At 60.7% G+C, this 23513-nt stretch overlaps 1 protein-coding gene across 2 annotated transcripts in view; it reads right to left on the reverse strand.

Annotated features, from left to right (window-relative positions):
* LOC103823113 (dedicator of cytokinesis protein 2-like) overlaps positions 1–21882 on the reverse strand; it is a 49056-nt gene extending 27174 nt beyond the window's left edge. Inside the window, exons 1-28 of one of the 2 annotated variants that reach the window (XM_030239135.2) lie at positions 21772–21882; positions 20243–20326; positions 20094–20134; positions 19877–19932; positions 19683–19779; positions 19446–19594; positions 19000–19135; positions 18757–18911; positions 18302–18383; positions 17324–17459; positions 16928–17003; positions 16679–16758; positions 16431–16556; positions 16223–16347; positions 15516–15614; positions 15055–15127; positions 14850–14953; positions 12235–12424; positions 11348–11445; positions 11141–11230; positions 10767–10867; positions 10382–10516; positions 5523–5634; positions 4539–4609; positions 4079–4185; positions 3788–3915; positions 2895–2945; positions 2102–2197 (exon numbers count right to left, since the gene is read on the reverse strand). In XM_030239135.2, coding sequence (XP_030094995.2) covers positions 2102–2197; positions 2895–2945; positions 3788–3915; positions 4079–4185; positions 4539–4609; positions 5523–5634; positions 10382–10516; positions 10767–10867; positions 11141–11230; positions 11348–11445; positions 12235–12424; positions 14850–14953; positions 15055–15127; positions 15516–15614; positions 16223–16347; positions 16431–16556; positions 16679–16758; positions 16928–17003; positions 17324–17459; positions 18302–18383; positions 18757–18911; positions 19000–19135; positions 19446–19594; positions 19683–19779; positions 19877–19932; positions 20094–20134; positions 20243–20326; positions 21772–21811 — 2838 coding nt within the window. In that variant the 5' untranslated portion in view covers positions 21812–21882. Of the gene's footprint in view, positions 1–2101; positions 2198–2894; positions 2946–3787; positions 3916–4078; positions 4186–4538; positions 4610–5522; positions 5635–10381; positions 10517–10766; positions 10868–11140; positions 11231–11347; positions 11446–12234; positions 12425–14849; positions 14954–15054; positions 15128–15515; positions 15615–16222; positions 16348–16421; positions 16557–16678; positions 16759–16927; positions 17004–17323; positions 17460–18301; positions 18384–18756; positions 18912–18999; positions 19136–19445; positions 19595–19682; positions 19780–19876; positions 19933–20093; positions 20135–20242; positions 20327–21771 lie in introns of both variants that reach the window. The other variant, XM_050973875.1, reaches the window with a different exon arrangement.
* Between the last annotated feature and the right edge of the window lie 1631 nt (positions 21883–23513).

Here is a 23513-nt window from a genome sequence, read left to right on the forward strand (position 1 = left end):
AATAAGGAGGGGGCAGCGGCTGTTTCCCTGGATTTCCCTCTGGTTGGGGTTCCCTGAGGCGCCCCAGACTCAAATCAGTGCCCAGCCCTGCACCCCACAGCGGGGGCTGCTCAGCCATCCCTCCCATTGCTTCCTGCAGGTTAACTGGGAGCACCGAGGGTTTCCACTGGGCAGAGACAGTGGGGAATGGTCTCTGTGAGACTCTGGCCTGGAGAGAGGAGATCTGTCCCCAAAACCCCCGGCTGGAAGGGTGGGGTGGGCAGGGGTCTCATGGGTGGGGAAGATGCACTGGCTGATGATAGGAATGAGGAGCTCAAATATCCCAGCCTCTGTGGGGCTGCCATGGGAGGCAAAACTCAGCATCGGGGTCCCAGAGCAGCAGGGGGTGTCTGAGCACACCCTGACGAGTGCCTGTGGTGGGAGCAGCCACAGCTCCCCCAGCAGGGCCACCAGCTCAGGAAAGGACGGGGACATCACCCAGCCTCCTCCAAATGCACTGACCAATCCCGGCCACACCGAGCGGCTGTGGCAGCCACGGAGGGGAACAGAGGGTGGGCAGCAGTGGCCGCAGCTCTCCAGTGGTGCCCACAGGGTTAAACCCCACCCTGTGTGCCAGGGACAACCCGGGTACTCGGGGGCTGCAGCCAGGACAGTGACCTGGGGGCACAACTCCCTTCTTGCCCAGCAGCCACGGGATGGATGGATGGATGGATGGATGGATGGATGGATGGATGGATGGATGGATGGATGGATGGATGGATGGATGGATGGATGGATGGATGGATGGATGGATGGACGGACGGACGCTGTCCTGGTGCGGGCACAGGGATATTTGGTCCCCTCAGCCCTTCCCAGCAGCTGGAGCCGGAAGGTCTGGGAGCCCCGACTGAGGCAGGGGCTGCGGGGAGAGCTACCAGACGGCACCTGTGGAGCCACGAGCGAGCAGCAGGAGCGCGGCACAGCCGGGGATCGCTCCGTGCTGCCCTGGGCTGCATTTCACCCTCACCTCCCTCGCCTCCATCACTGCCCTGGGCTGTATTTCACCCTCATCCTCCCTCGCCTCCATCGCTGCCCTGGGCTGCATTTCACCCTCATCCTCCCTCGCCTCCATCGCTGCCCTGGGCTGCATTTCACCCTCATCCCCCCTCGCCTCCATCGCTGCCCTGGGCTGCATTTCACCCTCATCCCCCCTCGCCTCCATCGCTGCCCTGGGCTGCATTTCACCCTCATCCCCCCTCGCCTCCATCGCTGCCCTGGGCTGCATTTCACCCTCATCCCCCCTCGCCTCCATCGCTGCCCTGGGCTGCATTTCACCCTCATCCCCCCTCGCCTCCATCGCTGCCCGGCGCTTTCGGCTCTGAGTCACAGAGCCTGGGAACGAGGGGTAAAAGCAGGATGGAGCCCAGCGCGACCCCGCATGCATCTCCTGCCTGAGTCACGGCTGAATCACACACAGCCCGGCGCTGGGATCGCCGCACGGCCTCGGCAGCGGAGCCTCCGCTCCGGCTGCCCACAGCGCCCCGGGCACGGCTGCAGCGTGGCACGGTACAGTACGGCACGGCACGGCAGTTCCCCTCTCCGAGCTTCCAGAAGGCACACCAACACAGCTCATCGCCCCCCCTAAGACGCAGTGCAGCTCCTGGGTTTGTCACCACGTCCCCAGAGAAGATGCCGAGCCCCCGCTGGCCCCGGCTCTGTCCCCTCCCATCGCTGCTCCGTGCGGAGCTCTGAGCCGCTCCCTTCCCGTGTGTCCAGCGTGCTCCTCACACGTTTTTGGCGTGTAAAATTGCGACGGTTCACCGGGTTCAGCTGATTTTTCCAGATAATGCAGCCCGCACCCTTCACTGCTCCCAAACCAGCTTTCCCTGCCCCTCTGCCCCCCGCTCACTCCCCCCTGCTCTCTGGCTGCTCCAGCCCTGCTCCCAGCACGGCTCCTTCTTTCCCCTGCATCCCACTGGGCACATCCCTGGCATCCATCCCCATCCTGCTGGGTCCTGGCAGCAGGGCCAGCGAGGAGCAGAGCCAGTCACACACAACCAGACCCCCAAGCAGTGCCACCTTTCCCGTGTGGCCCGAAGGGAAGTGGCACACTGGGACTCACCCTCAGCGGGTTCTCCCGGTCCAGAACGATCACCCTGCGATTGACCGTGTGGAGCAGCCGCTCCAGGATCACCTGGATGTGCTTCTTCACCTGTGCCTGCAAGGTGAGAGGTGGCAGGGCCATGGCAGGGCACGTCCCAGCTGTGGGAGGTGTCCCAGCATGGCTCCTTCAAGGGCTGGTGGCATCAGGGTGGCGAGATGGGAATGGAGCCTGATCCGGAGCTGGGGTCAGAGCAAGGCAGTGTGCTCCAGCAAAAAGATGAGATTTGGGATCTCTGTACAGCTCAGCCCTGCACAGAGAGGTGTACAGCTCTGTACAACTCCATGGCACTGTGGCCACCTGGCTGGGGACAATGGGGACAGGCTGAGGATGGCTGAGGATGATGAGGATGGCGCTGGGCAGGTAAAGGTGGGTTTGACTCACATGGGGTTGAAGCAAGAGCAGAATCGCCCCCCAGAGTATCCCACCATGCTCTCCATAAAGGCTATTTCAGGTTTCAAAGTTAAGCCCAAAATGAGATATTTCACCATAATTTCTGAGCTTTCCATCCCATTCCTGGGCTTCCTGGTGCTGTGGGGATTAAAGAACCTCCTCACCCTCCCAGGACACAGTGTCCAACTCAGCTCCCACAGTCACTACACTGCAGGTGGGACACCTGAACCCCCCAAGGTCCCCCAAAAGGGACCCCAGAGCAGCCAGGAAGGGCAGGAATAGAGGAAGGCTCCTGAAGAGCCAGAGCACAGAGCCCTGTGCATTCCCAAACCATTCCCTGTGTAGCTGCAGGGACACTCACCAGCTCCACGTCCCCACGGTCCTTGTGCCGCACTCGCAGCTTCTCTGCACGCTGCAACCACCAGAAACAGGGCTGAGACCCCCAGGAATGGCCCCAGCCCACCCCAGATGGGCCACATTTGGGTGGGTGGGCGCCCACCATGTCCCTGCCTCATGTTTGGGGCCATCACTCTTCATTTTGGAGTGTGATACTGCCCAGGGGCTGACTGGCAATGGCTGACCAGCATATGAGGTATAAGGCCATTGAAATTTTAATTACATTTGGTATGTCCCAAAATAGAATTGGGAAAAGACAAAAAGTAAAAGTGCCTTGAATCAGAAAGGCAACCAAAGAAAAATATGAAACTAAATCAGATATCATACTCGTGCCTTATTACTTTGTTGTTTGTTTTAAGTGATCCTGTGAGTCAAGAAAAAGCAAATGTTTGGGTGACCTTGGCCAATGCATCAGGCTTGGATACCATTTGTTTGAGTTATTCAAATCCAGAAAAGCCATTCTCAACCTGCTTGGTCTGGTTGGCCAATACCACAGAATGTCTCCCCAAATCTTTCATGATTCATTATCAATGGGCCCTCACCTTCCTCCCTTCCCTCACCTTCTTCCTCCCTCCACCTTCCTCCCAGCTCTACAGAGCTGCTGATGTCCCCACCACCCTCAGGTCAGTGTCATCCCTGAGCCTGGAAGCCCCTTCCCCACTCATGTGAATGTTGGGCAACCCACCAGAAACTCACTGAGGTGGAAAGCACAAGGTTTGTGTCCCACCTTGGGCATGTTCCTGCTGGGATGGTGACACCCACAGTCAGTGAAGTCCAACAATATCCTGGCCAGGAACTGGTACTTAACCCAACCAGAGGGGTTTGGTCAGGTCACTGCCCAGTTGGGTCCTGCTTTACCTTCTGGGCCTGGTACAGCACTTCCAGGATGCTGCTGAGCAGCTCAATGCAGGCATCCTCCTCCTCCCCTGCCTGGATCAGCTCCTGCAGGATGGGCAGGGCTGCCTGCAGCACCAGCTCCCTGCACTCTGGGGGGCAAAAAGGGGTACAAGCATGAGGGAATTGTCCCCAGCTCTGGAGCCAGCCCGGACATGAGTTAGAGGAGGGCTCCCTGCTCAGGGACTCACCCCAACCCTGTGCGTGGCCTCTGGGTGAGCCCAGCAAGGGCAGTGCCCCCAGGACCCCTCTCACCATGGCACTGGAAGGCTTTGCTGTTGGCAATGTCAGTCAGGGACTGCAGCTTCTGCTTCAGCAGGCGCTGGGGCAGCAGGTTCCCCACAAAGTCCCGCAGCACGGCCCTGCCAGCAGGAGAGGAGTTAAAGCAGGAGTTCCAGGTTCTGCTCAGGATGGGACTGCTGGGTGGGGGGACCCCCTAAATGGGGGCAGGATGGTCCCACAGGGCAGCTGTGCCCACCACAGGCACCCAGCAGGCAAAACCAGCCTGAATTCCCAAAATGAAGCCAGCTAGGGGCGAGTCCCCAGGATAAAACTGAGCAGAACTCTCCCAGTTTTGCACTGGGAAGGGGATCAGGAGGTGATTCCAGAGCCCCTGCTTGCCCTCAGCTCTGTGCTGGAGGCAGGGACAGAGGTGGCTGTGGCAGGTGCTGAGCAGGACAGGGGCCTGGGGTTGGTGGGGACACAGGGACCCTACCCCAGAGTGGAGGAGTCCAAGATCCCAAACACGTCCTCGAGGATGGAGGGCAGGTACTTCAGAGCTGCTCCCTGCAGAGACACCCCAGAGCTGCCTTCAGACAGGGCTCCCAGAGCACCCTCTGGGCAGAGTGCAGCCCCATCCCAGACCCAGCCCTGCTTCCCCCAGCCCCCTGTGCCAGCCTGGTCCCAAATGCAGAGAATTCAGGCCAGATCCAGGATGGGGACAATCCCCAGGAGCCCTTCCCAGATTTTCCCCTGCAGAATTCAGCACATGGGGTGGCCAGGACAGTGCCCGGTGCCACCGAGCTGCTGACCCAGATCCAGGCCACAGCCCCAGTGCAGTGAGGGGCTGGGGGCCTCAGGGTGTACCCGGGGGGACCCTGGGGACAGCAGGGCAGCACACGGGGTGGCAGCTCCTTCTGAGGGCTGCACACAGGATGGACAGTGTCACCCCAAAAATGAACACAGACACAGTGACACAGTGTCACCCCAATATGAACACAGACACAATGTCACCCCAAAAACAAACACAGACACAGTGACACAGTGTCACCCCAAAAACACAGACACAGTGACACAGTGTCACCCCAAAAACAGACACAGACACAGTGACACAGTGTCACCCCAAAAACAAACACAGCAACACAGTGTCACCCCAAAAATGAACACAAACACAGTGACACTGTGTCACCCCAAAATGAACACAGACACAGTGTCACCCCAAAAAAACCACAGACACAGTGACACAGTGTCACCCCAAAAAAAACACAGACACAGTGACACAGTGCCACCCCAAAAACAAACACAGACACAGCAACACAGTGTCACCCCAAAAACAAACACAGACACAGTGTCACCCCAAAATGAACACAGGCACAGCGACACAGTGCCACCCCAGCATGGCGACAGCCAGTGCCTGGCCTGGGCACCCTCCCTGGCACCCCACAGCCCAGCTGAGCCCCCAGGGCCCCCCATGCCCTACCTGGGAGAGCAGGGTGGGACCCTCCAGCGGGGACTCCATCAGCTGGTTGAGGGCGAGGAAGAAGCGCTGCAGGGAGCGCTGGAACTCGGCCACCTCCTTCCCCTCGTAGAGCCTGCAAGGGCCAGAGTCACAGTGCTGTCACCACACTGCCACCAGGCCACACTGCTGTGTTTGCTGGGAATGCCCCATGAAGGCAGGAATGATCAATCTGGCTCCATGTTCTCTGAAGGCTAATTTATCACTTCATGATACTATATTATATTAAAGAATGCTATACTAAACTATACCAAAGAATACAGGAAGGATACAGACAGAAGGCTAAAAAGATAATAATGAAAACTCCTGACTCTCTCCAGAGCCCTGACACAGCTTGGCCCTGACTGGCCAAAGAGTGAAAACAACTCCCAGCAGAATGCAATGGAACAATCACCTGTGGGTGAACAATCTCCAAACACATTCCACATGGGCACAGCACAGGAGAAGCAAATGAGATCAGAATTGTTTTCCTTTTCTCTGAGGCTTCTCAGCTTCCCAGGAGAAAAATCCTGGGTGAAGGGATTTTTCAGAGAATGTGAATGTGACACCACACGCCTTCCCTGGCATCTATCCTGGATTGCCAGGAAATGTGTGTGTTCTATCCCCATCTGTCAGAGGCGGGGGAGTTCTCTTCTGTTCATTGGGCAGTTTTCTTTATCTTTTCCACAACCAATCCTCTCTCCAGGAGATCTCTGCTGTCCATGGGCCATTAATCATTAATTATCTTCTGTCCATGGCCAGTGAGTGTCCCTGCATAGCTGATCAAATTCCACCATCCCATGGGAGATGCTCTGCCCAGGGGAGGAGCCAAGCATTCCTACCTGGATCCAATCTGAGCTTTGGAACAGCCCAGCAGCCTCTGCCCACTGCATTCCCAGAGGAGCAGCTTTCTGCTGCCCTGCATTCCCAGAGGGAGAGCAGGCCCATCTCCAGCAGCCCTGGAGCTGCAGAGGAAAACTCCCCCCTTGTGCAGGATCCCTGCTCCAGCAGAACCACAGCTGGCACTGCAGGAGGGCTGAGCCCCCCTGGGATGGGACTGTGCCACCACCCTGAGCCCCCCTGGGATGGGACTGTGCCACCACCCTGAGCCCCCCTGGGATGGGACTGTGCCACCACCCTGAGCCCCCCTGGGATGGGACTGTGCCCCCACCCTGAGCCCCCCTGGGATGGGACTGTGCCACCACCCTGAGCCCCCCTGGGATGGGACTGTGCCACCACCCTGACAGACAGGGGGTCAGCTCCTGCTCTGAGTCTGGCAGTGCTGTTTTGAATCACTGCATTTTTATTTTATTTTTATTTTCTTCCCTAGTAAAGGACTGTTATTCCTGCTCCCATATCTTTGCCTGAGAGCCCCTTAATTTCAAATTTATACCAATTCAGAGGGAGGGGGGTTACATTCTCCATTTCAGGGGAAGGCTCCTGCCTTCCTTAGCACACACCTGTCTTTCCAAACCAAGACACCATCCCAATTCTTTAACTCATCCATCAATATTTGGATCCATGGGTGGACCTAGGGGTGAGCCCTTGCACTGCCACAGCCACTGCCCCACCATGTTCACAGACTCACTCAAAAACCTCATTTTTTCTTTTTAAAAGAAGCCTCTTTTCCATGATTCTGCAGCCCAAAACCCTCTCAAAGCAGTTCAGCCCCACCCCACTTAAACAGGAACCTCCTGAGCTCTCCATCCCCCCCTCCATCTCACCAGCTGGACCAGAGCAAACTGCATGAGGGAATTTTAGCCATGGGATGTGCAAAGCTGCAGGAAAAACTGCAGAGCTGAGGTGTGATCAGAGGAATGGGCACTGCTTGAGGTGATTCCCCCAGCACTGACACCAAGCATGGCAGAAAAGATGATCCAGCCACCAGCTATGAAAGGAAATCCTGGAATTATGGAGTGGTTTGGGCTGGGAAGGCCCTTGAAGCCCACCCAGCCCCACCTCCTGCCATGGGTTGCTCCAAAATTTGACCTCAAAATTTGGAGGGACAACGAGCACTGGCAGGGAAAGTTTTGCCACCCTCAGTGATGGCTGAAAAGGAGAAGCAGGCAGAGGAAGCAGCAAGGAGGAAGCAGCGAGTGACAGACATCACCACGGTGCCATTGGGGCACTGAGGGGACACAGGGAGGTGTCCCAAGGTGGAGAACAGGGCTCAAACATCCTTGCAGCTGCCTGGGCTCCTCAGAGGAGCTGCAGGCTCTGCTTGTCCAGCTCCAGCAGCAGCAGAGGCAATCCCAGAGCCAGCAATCTGCAGCAACTGACTCTAATTACAGCCCAATTCCTGTCGATTACAGCCTGTACAAATTGCAGCACGCTCAGAGCACTTAGGGGATCTGAGGAGCCCGTGTTAGTGCATGTTGAGATAAAGGGAAGCTCTATAAAATCACTAAATGTCCTCAGGGATGCCTCTGCTCCAGGCAGACTTGTTCAGGGGGCTGTTTGCAAACAAGCTGGGTAATTAATTTCTCCTGCCAGGAGCAGTCTGAGCTGGGAATGTGCTCGGTGTCCTCACAGGAGGGAGAGGCAGGTGCTGGGTGTGATGTTCTGGAGCACCTGGAGCCATGGATGGGACACTGGGAGGGGTGGAAGTGGCAAGGACAGACAAGGCTCAAACCCCACAGTTAATCCAGAGCGGGGCAATCCAGTTAATCCTCTCCAGGTGAGTGTGACAGTCCCTGGGGACACAGGGACACCAGCACAGCTCCCCACTGCCAGTGGGACACAAGTGTGGCATTCACATTCTCTGAAAAATCCCTTTGCCCAGGATTTTTCTCCTGGGAAGCTGAGAAGCCTCAGAGAAAAGGAAAACAATTCTTATCTCATTGGCTTCTCCTGTGCTGTGCCCATGTGGAATGTGTTTGGAGATTGTTCACCCACAGGTGATTGTTCCATTGCATTCTGCTGGGAGTTGTTTTCACTCTTTGGCCAGTCAGGGCCAGGCTGTGTCAGGGCTCTGGAGAGAGTCACAAATATTTCATTATTATCTTTTTAGCCTTCTGTCTGTATCCTTCCTGTGTTCTTTAGTATGGTATCGTGTTCTTTAATATAATATAGTATTATAGAAGTAATTTCTATATTATTATCAAAATTATATAAATATATAAATTATATAGAAGTAATAAATTAGCCTTCTGAGAACATGGAGTCAGATTTCACATTCCCAACAAATACAAAGCACAGGGACCCCAGCACATCCTGGGCTTGGGGTGGAGGAAGCAAAGCGCTCATTCCCCCCAAAAACAGCTTCCTGCTGAACCAGAGTGCCTGGGAATGGGGTGATCCCACTGCTTTCAGTGCCAGCAGTGCCCACCCTGTGCCCTGTGTGTGGGTGGGGGTCCCTCACTGCCCACCCCGCTGCCCCCTCAGGGCACTTCAGCTTTCGGTGCCGCCCACATGGAATGAAAGAGGAACATCTGGAGGTGCCAGATTTCCTGATTTCCTCCTCTCCCACGCCAGGAGGGGTGTTTGTGCATCACCCCTGTGCCCACGGGGAACAAGTGAAAGCAGCCCTGTGAGGACTCTGGTGGGGCCTGGGGGCACCTTGACCTTTGAGCTGGGGAGGCACTCAGCCCTTTCCTCTGCTCATCACAGCAGGATTGGGCTTGGAAGGCACCTCACAGACCCTCCAGCTCCACCCCCACCTCCCACATGGCTCCGGGAAACCTTCCCAGCACAGCACCAGCCGTGCAGGGGCACAGACTGCCCAGGGCATCTTGCCATTTCCATTGTGGGAGGATTTTAGGAGCTCATTGGAAAGCCCCTGTTAGAGGTCACTGTGGGGCAGGGTCACTGTGGGGCAGGGTCATTGCTGGCCATTTGGGGTGGCCAGAGAGCCCTCCCACCCTGAGCTGGGCAGCACTGCCCACCCCCACAGTGGGCCACCATTGTCCAGCAGCATCCAGAGGCTGGCACGAAGCTGAAAACTGCCAAAATCCTCAAGGAGAGGATTCACAGCCATGGAGGAGCCTGCTTGGGGACCAGCCACCACAGCAGCATGGCCAGGAGGGGTGGGTGCCAGCCTGGGTGCCACAGCAGCCAGCACCAGCTGGGTTGGGCTGCCATTGCCACAACCCTGGGACTGAGGGTGGCACTGACCCTGCTTCTGCAGCACAGGGACCCTCACAGGACCTCCCTCCCACTGACCCCACAGCCAGGGACCAGCAGGGTGCTGGCACATGGCAGAGCACAGCACTGGGAGCACTGGGGGTACTGGGAGGGGCTGGGAGCACTGGGGGCACTGGGAGGGACTGGGAGCACTGGGAGCGCTGGGAGCACTGGAAGAACTGGGAGCACTGGGAGGCACAGCCAGCACTGGCAGCACTGGGAGGCACTGGAAGAACTGGGAGCACTGGGAGGCCCAGCCAGCACTGGGAGGCACTGGGGGCACTGGGAGGCACAGCCAGCACTGGGAGCACTGGGAGGCACTGGGAGCACTGGGAGGCACAGCCAGCACTGGGAGGCACTGGGAGGCACAGCCAGCACTGGCAGCACTGGGAGGCACTGGAAGAACTGGGAGCACTGGGAGGCCCAGCCAGCACTGGGAGCACTGGGAGGCACTGCCAGCACTGGGAGGCACAGCCAGCACTGGGGGCACTGGGAGGCACTGGGAGCACTGGGAGGCACAGGGAGGCACTGGGAGGCACAGCCAGCACTGGGAGCACTGGGAGGCACTGCCAGCACTGGGAGGCACTGGGAGGCACTGCCAGCACTGGCAGCATTGGGAGGCACTGGGGGCACTGGGAGGCACAGCCAGCACTGGGAGCACTGGGAGGCACTGCCAGCACTGGGAGGCACTGGGAGCACTGGGAGGCACAGCCAGCACTTACTGTGCGAAGAGGTGGCGGGAGCGGACGATGAATTTGAAGATGTACTCCAGGGCTTTGAAGGTGCGTGGGAGGGACTCGCAGGGCTCGCCCCGGCCCGCCTGCTCCACGTACTGAGTCAGCACCGACAGCAGCTTCCTACGGGGAGGGGTGTCCGTGGGCGTCCCAGCCCTGTCTCCCCCTGTACCTGCTGCCACAGCCCCATCCTGGCTGTCCCAGCCCTGTCCCCCACCCTTCCAGCTGCCCCAGCCCCATTCCAGCTGTTCCATCCCTGTTCCCCTCCCACTCCAGCTGTCCCAATCCCAGCCCCCAGCCCCATTCCAGCTGTCCCCCACCCTCCCAGCTGTCCCAGCCTGTCCCTCCCCGTGCCCCAGCCCCAGGACCTCACTTGTAGGCGAGCGTGGCGCTGAAGTGCTGGCGGATGTAGGCCTCCAGGACCGTGTTGAAATGCTGGAACTTTCTGTCAGCCACCAGCCTGACAATGAAAACCTGAGGGCAGCAGGCAGGGGCACGGCTTGGCGTGGGCAGGGGGATGCCTCTGCCACCCCGAGCCCCCCTGAGCCATCACCAGGAGCACTCTTGTGGTGGTGTGGGAGAAATACCTTTAAATGCTGCTGGGATTGTCCCCCAAAGGGACAGTGTCCCCCTGAACACAGCCCTGCCCTGTGCTGGGTCACTCAGGACAGCAAACCCCATTGCCCCAGTCCAACCAGTGCCCACCCTGCACTGGGAGGGGCTCAGACCCACACAGGTTGTGCTCACCAGGGCGTCAAACACGAGGGTGTCATAGACATCGGTGTCTGAGTGCTCCATCATGATGGAGAACAGGGCATCCAGCGTGTCCTGCAGGAACTGGGGGGACAGGAGGGCTGGGAGGGCTCGAGGGCTGACACCAGCATTGCCCAAGACCCAGTTCTGGGCATGGGGAGGGGGGGCAGGAACCAGAGAGGGAGGAAATGCTGGCTGTACCTTGATGACCTCTCCTCCATCCACGTTCATTAGCTTCTGGAGGTTCCCACAGAGCAGGCTGGGCTTGGAGCGCCACTTCAGCAGCCCCAGCAGGTTCACTGGGCAGGAGGAACGGGACACTCAGCACTGTCAGCCCCCAGTGTCACCATCCCCCTGCTCCCCCATCAGGAGCAGCCAGGACCCCCTCCCACAACCACTGCTCAGTGCTGAGACCCCCTGAAGCCAGGGCCAGGAAGAACAAACTTTAAATAGGTCGTGGCTGTGGGGGATGAAATTGTCCTCAGACCTGAGCCCTCCACACTGAACCACAGTGCCCTGGACCCTGCAGCCACATGCTGTCACCGTGTGTCACATCCCCAGGCCACCAGGCCATGTCCCCTGAGTCCCCTGCATTCAGCCAGAGCAGGATGAGCCATTCCCACCCTCCAGCCTTGCAGCAGGAAGAAGGAGAGCCCAGCACTCCCTTCCCCTGGCCGAGGGGGCACCAATGTTCTCAGCTGCCCTGACCTGTGCACAGCAGCCCAGGGAAACTGGAAACTCCCCTGAGCTGACCCAGGCAGGGAGGTGAAACTACAGAGCTCCAAATTCCCACCTCCATTTGGAAGGAAGGTCCTGGAGCCTCCAGCAGCTACATTCAAGCAGGAATTCCACTCGCTGGTGCTCCTCTCCAGTGGATGGCAGCCCCCCAAAATCCCCAGATGGAACTGATCCCCCCAGGAACAGCCTCGGCCATCCTGAGCATGGCCAAACTGAGCACTCACTGCTCCCAGCTCTCTGTCCCAGCGTGATGGACACCAGAGAGCCAAATTGTGGTCCAGCAGGTGGTGACACCTCCGGGGAGGGGACACAGCCCCAGCTCCCCCACCCTGGGGGCAGCCAGCACTCACCGTTCTGGGTCAGCTTGGTGGAGCAGACCAGCGTGGAGATCTGGAAGCTGTCCCGGCTGGACACGGCCAAAGCCGCCGTGGCCCCGCTCACACGGAAGGAGGAGCCAGAGAGGAGCTTCGACTCCGGCAGGTTCCGCTCCGAGGGCAGCGACAGGTACGCGCTGGCGTCCTCCAGCTTCTTGCTGTCACCCTGCAGGGCACAGCACAGGTGACAGCTGGAGCCCCAGGGTGTGGGGGTCCCAGCCCTCGGTTTCTCTGGGTCTGGATTGAAGGCACTTTAGACGGTAATTCGTGTTAGAACTCAAGTGTTTATTATTTCTCATCAGTGAAACAGTCTCACTGCTGTGAGTTGGGCAGCTTTTAATTAGAAGGCACAAAATGCCCAACAATCTCTTGTTCCAAGGGCTTTTAAGACTGAACTATCCAAGTAAGAACTGACACCTGGATTATTTCCCCTTTTAACCCAATAACTGATCCCACAGAGCTGCAATGGGGACTTTTCTGCCCAATTACAAAATGCCACCCAGACCCATGAAGAAGAAGGAAGAAGAAGGATGAAGAAGAAACCCAGGACACACCCTGTGCCCTCCATCCTGCTTCCATCCACAACACACTAAAAATCCCAAACCCTCAATTTCTCACCCAGTGACACACTTACACTGCTCTCTATAATCTATTTCACACTTTTCTGGATTCCAGTCCTTTCTGGAGTTTAGGAAACTTTCTCCATGGATGAGGGTCAAAGTCAGTGCTGCCCTGGGGGTGAGGGCACCTCAGACCAGACAGAGAAATATTCCCAGTGCCCTGGGTTTCCACACCAGGGGACAGAGTTGGCTCCCTGTGTGCCCAGGGGCTCAGCTCTGAGCCTATGGCTGGTGGCTCCCACCACACAGCACCCTCATGAGAAGGAGCAGAGTGACAAAGAGGACTCTGAGGCTGGAAATTAAACACACCTGGGCACTGTTGCAGGGATGGACACACAGTGGGACACTGACAGGGAGCAGGACACCACCCAGGTGTCCAGGACAGCCAGTCCCATATTGCTGTCACCCTACATCTCCCACATGTATGGGTGTGCCAGGGCTTCCACAGCCACAAACCAGCCTATTTCTGTGTCCCCTGCTCCAAGCTGAAAATGTTCCACCCATGGGAACTCACTGGGGTGACTCTGAGTGACCTTCCCTGCTCTTGGCCAGCCTGGGACTTGCGGCATGACCAGAGCCAGCCATGCTGCAGCTCACAGACACCCATCCCTCCCTGCCTGCAGCCTGGCAGGGTGAAACCCCTCCTGCTGAAGGTGGCAGGGAGGTGACAGAGCTGTTTGCTGGTGGCTTTTCCCCTCCAGGACACATCTGCAGCCTGTGCTCCTTCCCAGGGCTGATCCCATGCAGGGAAAACTGTCTGGAGCTCAGACCAGCTGGAGATCAAGAGGTGTGAGCAGCTAAAAGCCCTTCTCTCACATTCCTCTGGCAAGCAGAGACAAAAAGATGAAATATTTCCTGACTCCCAGAGTGCAGCCCCCGGTGCCTGCCGGGAAGAGCAGGAGCCAGGCAGGGAGAGGCTGGAGCAGCTCAGGGCCCGGGGGTTCAGCAGGGCAGGGACAGCTCTCTGAGGGGAACAGGAGCTGTGCAGGGCTTGTTCTCCCAGCAGAGGGGTGTGGGAGGTTTGATCTCAGTGCCACAGCCAGCACTGGCACGTCCCAAAGGTGCTGTGGAGGGGACAGTCCCCAAAGAGCCAGGGAGCAGAGCCAGCACCCAGGGCCACGGCAGCAGTCAAAGAATTTGGGTCTTTCACCCAAAAATAAAGCAGGGGGAAGGGCCATAATGATTTCAAATGTGCAGGAGCCTCAGGGAGGAACAGTGTGGTCTGTCCCTGTCCTGGGCTGCCACAGCAGGAGGGAGGAGATCGGCTCATCCCAAAAAAGGCAGAGCTCAGGGAGGGACGGGGCTCTGCCTGGAGAAACTGTGGTCACATTGCCAAAATCAGAGAGCACCCCCATGCAGCAGCCCAGGGGCAGGGGAGCAGGTGACACCCCCCCAGGGACACTGGAGCTCCATGGCTGGGCAGGGACCCCAGAAGGGACCCCAGAAGGGACCCCAGAAGGTGTCAACACACAGGGAAGAGCCCTGAGCTCTCTCTGGCAGTGGGGGCCAGCTTGTGCCTCCTGTTCCTCTGGTCACAGTGGTCCCAGTCTAGGGAGGGGACATCAGGTAAGGGGCCAGCACCTTCACATTAAAGCTGACAGCGTTTTTCCCAAATGAGCAGAGATTCTGCCTCCCCTCCACTCTCTCAGAGCAAACCCGAGCAGTGCCAGGGCTGGTGAAATCAGGTGAATCAGCCACAGCACGGGGACGTTCCCTGCCCGTCACAAAGGCTTAAATCACCTTCTCCCAAAGCAAACTTGGCATTCCAGAGGAGCAGCACAGGGATTGGAGACACTGTGTGCAGGGAGCCCCTGCCACCAAGGACAGCAAGGACAGCGGGGAGGCACCGCAAACCCTCGGGGACTTCGGGCACATGCCACCAGCGCCGTGGCTCAGGCAGGGACCCTGGCCCCAAAAGTGTTGCTGTCCCACAGCCCCCCCCAGTTCAGGGGGCTCTGGAGCCCCCCATACCTTGTAGAGCACGAGGTCGTGCTCCCCATCCCGCAGCGTGGTGCCGTCGGGGCGCATCAGCCTCACAAAGGCCATGGAGAAAATCCGCTCGCTCCGGTCCTTGGCTGGGGGGACACCCGTGGGGGGGACGTGAGGGAGAGCTGGAAGGGACCAGGGACATGTCCCCAGGCAGGGACAGGCAGTGCTGGCAGCAGGGGACACTCACAGTCGCTGGAGGAGCGGTGGCGGAAGGTGAACCTCAGGTGGGTCCTGTGCACGTCCTCGATGGGAACAGCGATCTGGGTGGGAAGGTGTGCCAAGGTGAGGGCAGGGGGCAGGGGCTGTGCCCCCACCTGGGCCATGTCCCTCTGTGCCCAGGCAGGGGCTGTGCCAGACCATCCATTGCTGCAAACCAGCCCTTCCCAGTCCTTCCCAGTCAACCAGTGAGGCTGAACTGGAGGCACTGGGATGGGGACAGGGCTGCAGTGCCCATCCCCAGGACTAGGTGCCCATCCAGGGGTCATGCTGTGACCCTGGCAGCACCTCCATCATCCCCAAGATGGGACCAAGCACTGCCCCCCAAAATGCATGCCCTGAAAGGGACCCCCTACAGGAGCAGGAGGAGCGAGTGCCACAGCCTGGGGGGGGCTGCATGGCTGTCCCACCCCAGCCCCTGTGTCCCCAGACCTTCAGGGTCTCCATCCAGCGCTGGTGCCGCTGCTGGTAGTAGACAACAGAGCGGTAGTGGCTGCTGGGGCTGTCCCCTGCTCCCGCATGGATCACGTTCTGCCAGGAGGAGACACCTCAGGATCAGCCCAAATGACCTCAGAGGGAGGGGACAATTTCGGTCCCTGCCAGCCCCGGCCACGCCCCAAAGCCCCCTGCCCACACCTTCCTAAGCTGCCAGGCCTGGTGCCACCTCCGAGGGGACACATGGCCCTCCCAGGGCACATCAGGGCGTGGCCCTGGAGACAGAGATGGAGAATGCAATTCCAGCCCATTCCTCAGGAGCCAGGTAAGGATTGGTGTCAGAACACCTGGATAGTGGCAAGAGCCAGCCTGGGGAGGTGACACTTGGGTCTGACCCCCCCCCGCCCTCCTGCCTGCTCCCAGCTCCTTCCTGAACTGGGGATGGATGCCTGGGGGCACTGGGGATGGCCAGGGGGTCTGGCTGTCCCCAAGGCAGGACACTCTTCTCTCTATCCCATATCTTTATTCTCACTTTCCCATATCTTTATTCTATTCCCAGATCTCTATTTTGGACAACTCCAGTGGCCCAAGAGGCTCCTCCAGTCGGTTTTGCTACTGGAGCTGCTGGCTCTGCCCAAGGTGAGGTGACACAGGGGACACCTGCCATACCCGAGGTGAGGTGACACAGGGGACAGCTGCCATACCTGCACCACATTTCCTGCCTCATCACAGACACACACGGTCACCTCCACGTTCTTCTGCGTCTTCTTGCTGCCCTTGTCGAACTCCCCCTGCACCAGGGTCAGGTAGATGTCGTTCCTGACATCACCTGAGGGGACAGCCCTGTCAGCCACCTCCTGCCACCACGCTGCCACCCCCAGGGACCCCCAGGATTGTCCCGACCATGCTTGCCTGGCATTATGACCTCTGGGTAGCCCAGCTTGCGAGCCACTGCCGTGCTGCGGTCCACCAGGTGTGGGTGGTCCTTCTTCACCTGGCTCAGGTCCCCCCAGAGCACCTTCAGGGACACCCAGAGCCCTGCAGGGACCACAGGGATTTTTCAGGAAGTGACAGGGTCCACACAAGTCCTCGACCCTGCAAGGTGACAAGCAGATGGCCCAGGAGGAGTCTCATGGGCCCAGGGGACACAGGGTCTCTACCTTGTCCCTTGTGGTTGATGTCCTTCCCCTCCACCGCCTTCCGGATCATGTTGTGAAGGAAATCGCCATCAGCAGCCACCCTGGGAAAGCCACGTTCAGGGGAAAAACCTTTGGTCCTTGCACCTCTTGTCCCCTGGCAGCTGGGGGCAGCTGGTGTCCCCATGCCAGCCAGGCAGTGTCCCAGTGCCAGCCAGGCCCTGGGGTGCTGCTCCCTGCCCCCCCAGCACTCCCCCCGCCCTCGGGGCTCACAGGTGAACGGGGATGAAGTGCTGCTTGTCCTCGTCGCTGTCACATGTCCCCTTGGTGATGTCGGTGATGTCCATCACTGCAGTGACACAGAGGTGGCACTGTGCCAGGGGTGGCACTCCCAGCCCAGTGATCCAAGCCCAGAACAGGATCGTGGGGGGAGGTGAAGGCAGGGGAGCTCCCCAGGGCTGCTCAGGGCGTCCCCTGTGCCAGGACAGGGCGGGTTTTGTGTCCCCTGGCCAAGGACAGCCCCGGGGGGGACAGTGTGGGGACAACCATGGGGTCTGCCGGCAGGGAAAAGAGACAGCGGGAGCAGCCCAAGGACATCGCAGGGCTTGGGGGTGAGGTGCCAGGGTGGTGGCACGGGAGTCCTTGGGGTCCCATGGAGCCCAGTCCCACCTGAGATGCCGAAGGGCCGGCGCAGCCCCGTGCTGAGCTTGCGGCTGTGGCTGTCGCGCAGGTCCATGCGCCCCACCCGGATGATCTGGCACACCAGGAACAGCCGCTCCCGCTTCAGGTCCGTGCTGCCCAGGTCCTGGGGGACACACAGGGGCGTTGTCACCCTGGCAGCACCGCAGGGGACCTGCCAGTGCCAGCGCCAGGTGACCTCGGGATGCCCAGGGGGAGGCTGTGGGCACAGAGAGTCCCTGCTGCCCTGCACTGTGGGGACAGTGGGGACACAGCCCAGCTGTCCTGGGGGCTCCTCTGCACCCCAGGAGTCCCAAAGCCCCGCGGTAGGGACAATGCCAGGAATGACGGTCCCAACGGGTCACCCTAGACCAGGCAGTCTGGCAAGCGGGGGACAACCTGGCATGGTGTGAGGATGTCAGGGTGGCCCTGTACCCCAGCTCCGGAGACACCGGGGAGGGGATCGGGTCCCTCGGGGGCTGCCCCTGCTCCAAAACCTCCCAGCGGCGCTAAGGACAAGGGATAGGGACACGCCACAACGCGTGGGGACACATCGGCAGCGAGCAGAGCAGAGCGGAGGGCGGAGATGGGAGAGAGCCGGGGGGCAGCAGCGAAGCCGAAGTGCTGATGCTGCTCATTAACATTGATTTCCTCGCCTCATTTGCATATCGATGGCTCCGCGGCGTCCCGAGGGTCAGCGCTGCGCTGCAGCCAAAGCGCTGAGTCAGCAGCGGGGGCGGGGGACGAGCGGGGACGGGACATCCCGAGACCCCCAGCACCGAGAGGGGACCCCGAGGAGCAGCGCCACGGCGGGTGCCACGTCAGGGATCAGCGAAGGGGCTGGGGGTCCCTGAGCAGGGGGACTGACCCGGGGGGGACACGGGGCACCCGAAATGCCGCGGGTGGGGCAGATCTGCAGGAGGGGGCGGCGAGAGGCAGCAGCGCGGCTCCCCCGGGGTCAGCGCTCACCGTGAACACCACCTTGAGGTTGTTGAGCAGCTCGATGTCCTGGGGGACGCCGGTGCTGGCCCAGCGAATCACGTAGTTCTCGCTGCGGGGCGGGTGATGGTTGAGGTGGGCACAGGGGTGGCAGAGCCCCCGCCAGCTCCCACCGCACGGACCTCTCAGCCCAACAGTGTCCCCAGTCGCGGCACAGGCACTGGCCCAGCCTGGCTGTCCCCAGTCACCGCACTGGTCACCTCACCAGTGCCTGGGGCAGGACAGGGACGGGCTGTCCCGTGGGATATGGCTGCATGGCTGGCACGCCATGACAAAGGAAGGGACATGTCCCTTCCCCCTGTGACACTCGCTGGGTCCTTCTGGGCTGGGCAGGACGGGCAGCCTGGGGGGAACGCTGCAGGGGGCAGCAGGACAAGCACTCAGCACAGCAGGGGCGGGGACAAGGGTCTGTCCTGAGCCCCCACCTGATGATGCGTTGCTCGCCAGGGTCGTACAGCGCCATGAAGAGCTGCGCCTCCTCCCCGATGTGGCAGACGAAGTTCCGGACGCACAGGTAGAGGTTGTGGGAGGGCGAAGCAGCCCCGTGAGTGCCATGGCCCGGTGCTCTCTGCTGCGAGCTCTGGGGGGCACGAGGTGGCTCAGCCCCTGTCACCTCCCCTGGCACAGGGGACATCAGGCTCTGGGTGCAGGGCTGGCAGCAGCCTCACCGTCTCCTCCTGGATGCGCTGGCTGAGGGTCTGTGCTGCCCTCCTGTGAGCCTGGAAGAGGCTGATGACACTGGTCCTGTCGGGGTCCAGGATGTTCTCGTCCTCATCCCGCACCACCAGGTCCAGCGTGAGGATCCTGCAGGGGCAGGGGTGGGGTGAGGCAGGACTGGGGGCACATGGGCCTGTGTGTCCCACCAGGATTCACTTGTGCTTGCATAGGGTCTGAGGGGACAGGACAGATCCTGCTGGGAAAGGGGACAGGAGCTGGCAGCACCAGGAACATTCCTGTCCCAGCCATAGCCCTCTGCCAGGTAGCTTGAGCAGCTGGTGACACATTTACTGTCCCCAGCCACCATGGGCCAGCCAGCCAGGACACCAGGGAGCACACCTGGGCACCACACAGCCTGTGCCAGAGGCAGATTTGAGGTCCCTGTCCCCACCCTCACTTGTTGCCATAGTCCATCTTGCCGGTGACCTCCTTCCTGAGCCGCAGGAGCTGGTCCTTGGGCAGCGTCCCCGAGAGCAGCTGCGAGCGCTGCTCCATCAGCTCCTGCATCATCCTCTTCACCTGCCCGTAGCGCTCCGTCTGTCCGGCCTGCAGCACCACCACGGGGTCACTGGGGCCACCGGGCCTCCCTCACCCTGCCCCAGATCCCCCCCAGAGCCAGACCCTCGTCCCTCACCACATAGAGCTGCTTCCAGATGGTGGCCCACTCCCGCAGTGTGGTGGTGATCTCCTGCACCATGGGCATGTCGGAGGGCACCACATTCTCCTCCAGCCTGGGGGAGGCACAGGGAGCCCTGGAGTGCCCCAGCACTGCAGGGAGCCCGCAGGGGGCAGAAGGTGGAGCCCCCCACCCCTGCCCCCTGCACCTACCCCCGCTGCTCCACCGCAGTGCCCTTCAGCCGGATCAGCGAGGCTGGGAAGATGCCCTGAGGGAGCCAGAGCCATCAGAGATTCCCCTCAGGGGGGCACAGCTGGGGGCTGCCAATGCCACAGTGTGCCCAGCCTGCCCCCCCCAGACAGCCAGCAGGGACAGAAAGCCACCAGCAGTGTCCCTCCTGCCAGCAAACCCCAGCAGCCCCTCACCTACCCGGGCAGCCCTGTTCCGGAGCGAGTACCCGCAGTACCAGCCTGCCAGGGGAGGGGACATTGTCAGCCAGGCTGGAGGTCCTGACCCAGCTCAGGGACAAAGGAGGGTGCAGGAACCCACGCTGGGGTGCACCCAGGGGTCCCCCTTACCCTCGGAGGCCTGCAGGATGTGCACCATCTCCCCGATCTGCAGCGGGAGGTGATGCTCCTTGGTGCGCGGGAAGTTCCACACGGCTGTGGGGAGAGGGGCTGGGAGTTGGGATCCCTGCCTGGAGCCCCTCAGCAGCCCCCAGGCCCTGGGCACCTGCACCCCACAGCCAGCCCCCCATGGGTGCCCCTACAGACCCCATTCAGGCCCGAGAGATGGGGCAGAGCCCCGGCCCCACAAACAGCTTGGGGATGAGACCCCCGAACACCTCGACCCCACAGAGGGCCGGGCACATCAGAAGCCCCCAGCCCCTTTTTGGCACTCAGGGGTCCCTTATGGGACCCCTCTGCCTCCACCCACACCCTGGGTGCTGGTGGTCCTGCTCCTGGCACAAGCAATGCGGGGAGGCAAGTGCCAGCTGAGCCCCTGCCCGGGGCTGGTGGCCCAGGGACAGGTCTGGTGGCCCAGGGACAGGTCTGTCCGAGGACAGCAGAGCTGGCGGCAGGGGAGGGGGGCGGTGCTCTCGGTGACCAGCGGCTTCCTGCCGGCTGTGCTGTGGTTGTCCCTGTCGCTATTTGTGGCCCCAGGGACAGCTCTGAGGCAGGCAGCCCTGGTTTGGCCTCCAGATTGGGGGACAGTCCCTGCACCTAGGGGTCCCTGCAAGGACCATGCCTGTGCCCACCCTGAGCCTCAGGCAGGACCAGCTCACACTGCAGCACCTCCAGACCCACCTGGCACTGGGAGACCCGAGGTCACACAGGACCCCTCCCATCACCCTGACCTCCCCATGCTGGGAGCAGCAGCAGCTCAGCCCTTACTCAGATACTCCCCAGGACCCTGCAGCAGCTCAGCCCTCGCTCAGACACTCCCCAGGACCCCGCAGCAGCTCAGCCCTCCCTCCAGCACTGCAGAGAGTGCAAGAGAAGGGTGCAGGAAACGGCCCCACAAGAAACGGGAAGAAGCGCAGGGCTGCCGGAGCCAGCAGAAGCTGGGGGTGCTGCAGGGACTGGGGGAGCTCAGGGCTGGTGCAGAGCACAGGGAGCCCAAACTGGGGGTGCTGCAAGGAGTGGGGGTGCCCAGGGTTTTGCCATCACCAATGCTGAGGCAGCTGCAAAGCCCCAGCTGGAATCTGAGGAAAATTCTTGGGGTGTCTCAAGGCTCCCCCAGAGCCTCAGCAGCCGGGCTGAGCCCAGAGCTTGGAGGGAAGCCAAGCCCCCAGCCCAGTGCTTCCCACCCCCAGCAGCAGCAGCCCTGGAGCCTCCTGGTGCGTGGGTGCTGCTGGCACCTGTCCTGCTTGGCCACCTTCCCTGAGCCTTCTGTCACCAGCCCTGCAGCCCCTGCTTGTTCCTGCACCCAGCCAGCGCCAGCACCGCGGGGACCCGGTCCCCTCCTCCATCACCTCACAGCGCCACCACCCAGCTGCCAGCAGCACGGCCACGGGGGTACCACGGATGTCACCTCACCCTGAGCACCCCATTCCGCCAGCCCTGCACCCCTCCAGCCGAGTGGAACCCCCACAGCCCCCACTCACCCACGCCAAACTTCTCCTTGGTGGGCAGCCAGGGCGCCATGGCCACCGGGACAGCACCGGGGCCGTGCCGCGGGGACCGGGGCGCTGCGGAGCCACGGGTGGTTCCTCCTGCCACCCTCCCTGTGTCACGTGTACCCCCCTGGCTTGTGAAACCTCCGCTTCCTCAGCGTGGTCCCACCCCACCGTCCTGTCCTGCCACGAGCAGCAGGGTGGGGATGGAGCCCCTGGGACCCCCACAGCACCCAGCCAAGGGTCTGGGCTCAGGGGGCACTCTCTGGTCACTGAGTGGGTCATGGTGGCAGGGTGACACCTTTGGGTGACCAAGAGCAGGACTTGGAGCTGGAGCTGGGAGCACAAAGTGCTCCAACCACACCATGGCACCAGGAGCCACGAGGAGCCGTGGGCATGTGCCAGCTGTGAGGCTCCTTGCTGGCACAAGGTTTCTGCCACCGTGGCTTGTGGCATTCACATTCTCTGAAAAATCCCTTCACCCAGGATTTTTCTCCTGGGAAGCTGAGAAGCCTCAGAGAAAAGGAAAACAATTCTTATCTCATTTGCTTCTCCTGTGCTGTGCTTACGTGGAATGTGTTTGGAGATTGTTCACCCACAGGTGATTGTTCCATTGCATTCTGCTGGGAGTTGTTTTCACTCTTTGGCCAGTCAGTGCCAAACTGTGTCAGGACTCTGGAAAGAGTCACGAGTTTTCATTATTATATTTTTAGCATTCTGTAAGTATCCTTTCTGTAAGTATAGTTTAGTATAGTATTCTTTAATATAATATAGTACCATAAAATAATAAATGAGCCTTCTGAGAACATGGAGTCAGATTCATCGTTCCTTCCTTCGTCTGGGCACAACACAAATACAATCATGGCTGGCTCTGGCTTGCCCATATTTCCATCCCTGTCCAGCCCTGGGCTCCTGCAGCACCAGGAGAGCCCGTGGAGCACCCACACAGCACCAGCCCCTTCCTCCTCCTGCTGCCTGCACTTGGTGGCCCCACAGGGATGGGGACTCGGCCAGACCCTCACCCCCTCCTGGCCACACTGCCCTGGCACCCTTTGAGCCCCCCAAATCCTGCTCTGCTCCCACAGACTGCCACGGGTCTCTCTCCATCAGCCCCTCGGAGCCAGCACTCGGCTCCTTCCCTGCATCCCCCCCGCCCTTGCATGTCCCCAAACCCCCTCTGTGACCTGAGCCTACTCTGGGGTCACCCCCAGCCCAGGACAGACCCCCCTGACCCAAAGCTGGCCCTGAAAGGAGCCAGAGAGCCCGGCGGGAGAGGGAGACCGGGATCAGCCAAAACCGGGCATCGCCGATCCGGTGGCACCGCCCGGGCCGAGGTGAGACAGCGGGACACGGAGGAGCGGGAGCGGCCACCGGAGCCGCCGCCCCGCACGGCAAAGCCCGGGACGCGCCGCCAGATCCCCGCCGCTGCACGGAGCTGCTCGCACGGCGGGGAGCAGAAGGAAATGTGGCACGGGCACCGGCGTGGCACGGGCACCGGGGCTCCCGGTGAGCAGGAACCGCAGGCTGGCACTCCCCGCAGCCCCCGAGGTTCCCGGTTCCCGATCCCCGCAGTGCCGGGGCCAGCAGGCACCGCTCGGTCCCCACCCGGCACTGCCCGGGGCACGGTCCCGGCGGGAGCTCAGGCCTGGCCGTTCGCCGGTCAGGGAGCTCCACCTGCCGGTCCCACCGGGAGGCGCTTCGGGTGCGAGGCGCCGGTACGGGATGTCCGGCAT

Source organism: Serinus canaria, chromosome 4 (genome assembly GCF_022539315.1).
Source record: "Serinus canaria isolate serCan28SL12 chromosome 4, serCan2020, whole genome shotgun sequence".
Classification (NCBI taxonomy): Eukaryota; Metazoa; Chordata; class Aves; order Passeriformes; family Fringillidae; genus Serinus; species Serinus canaria.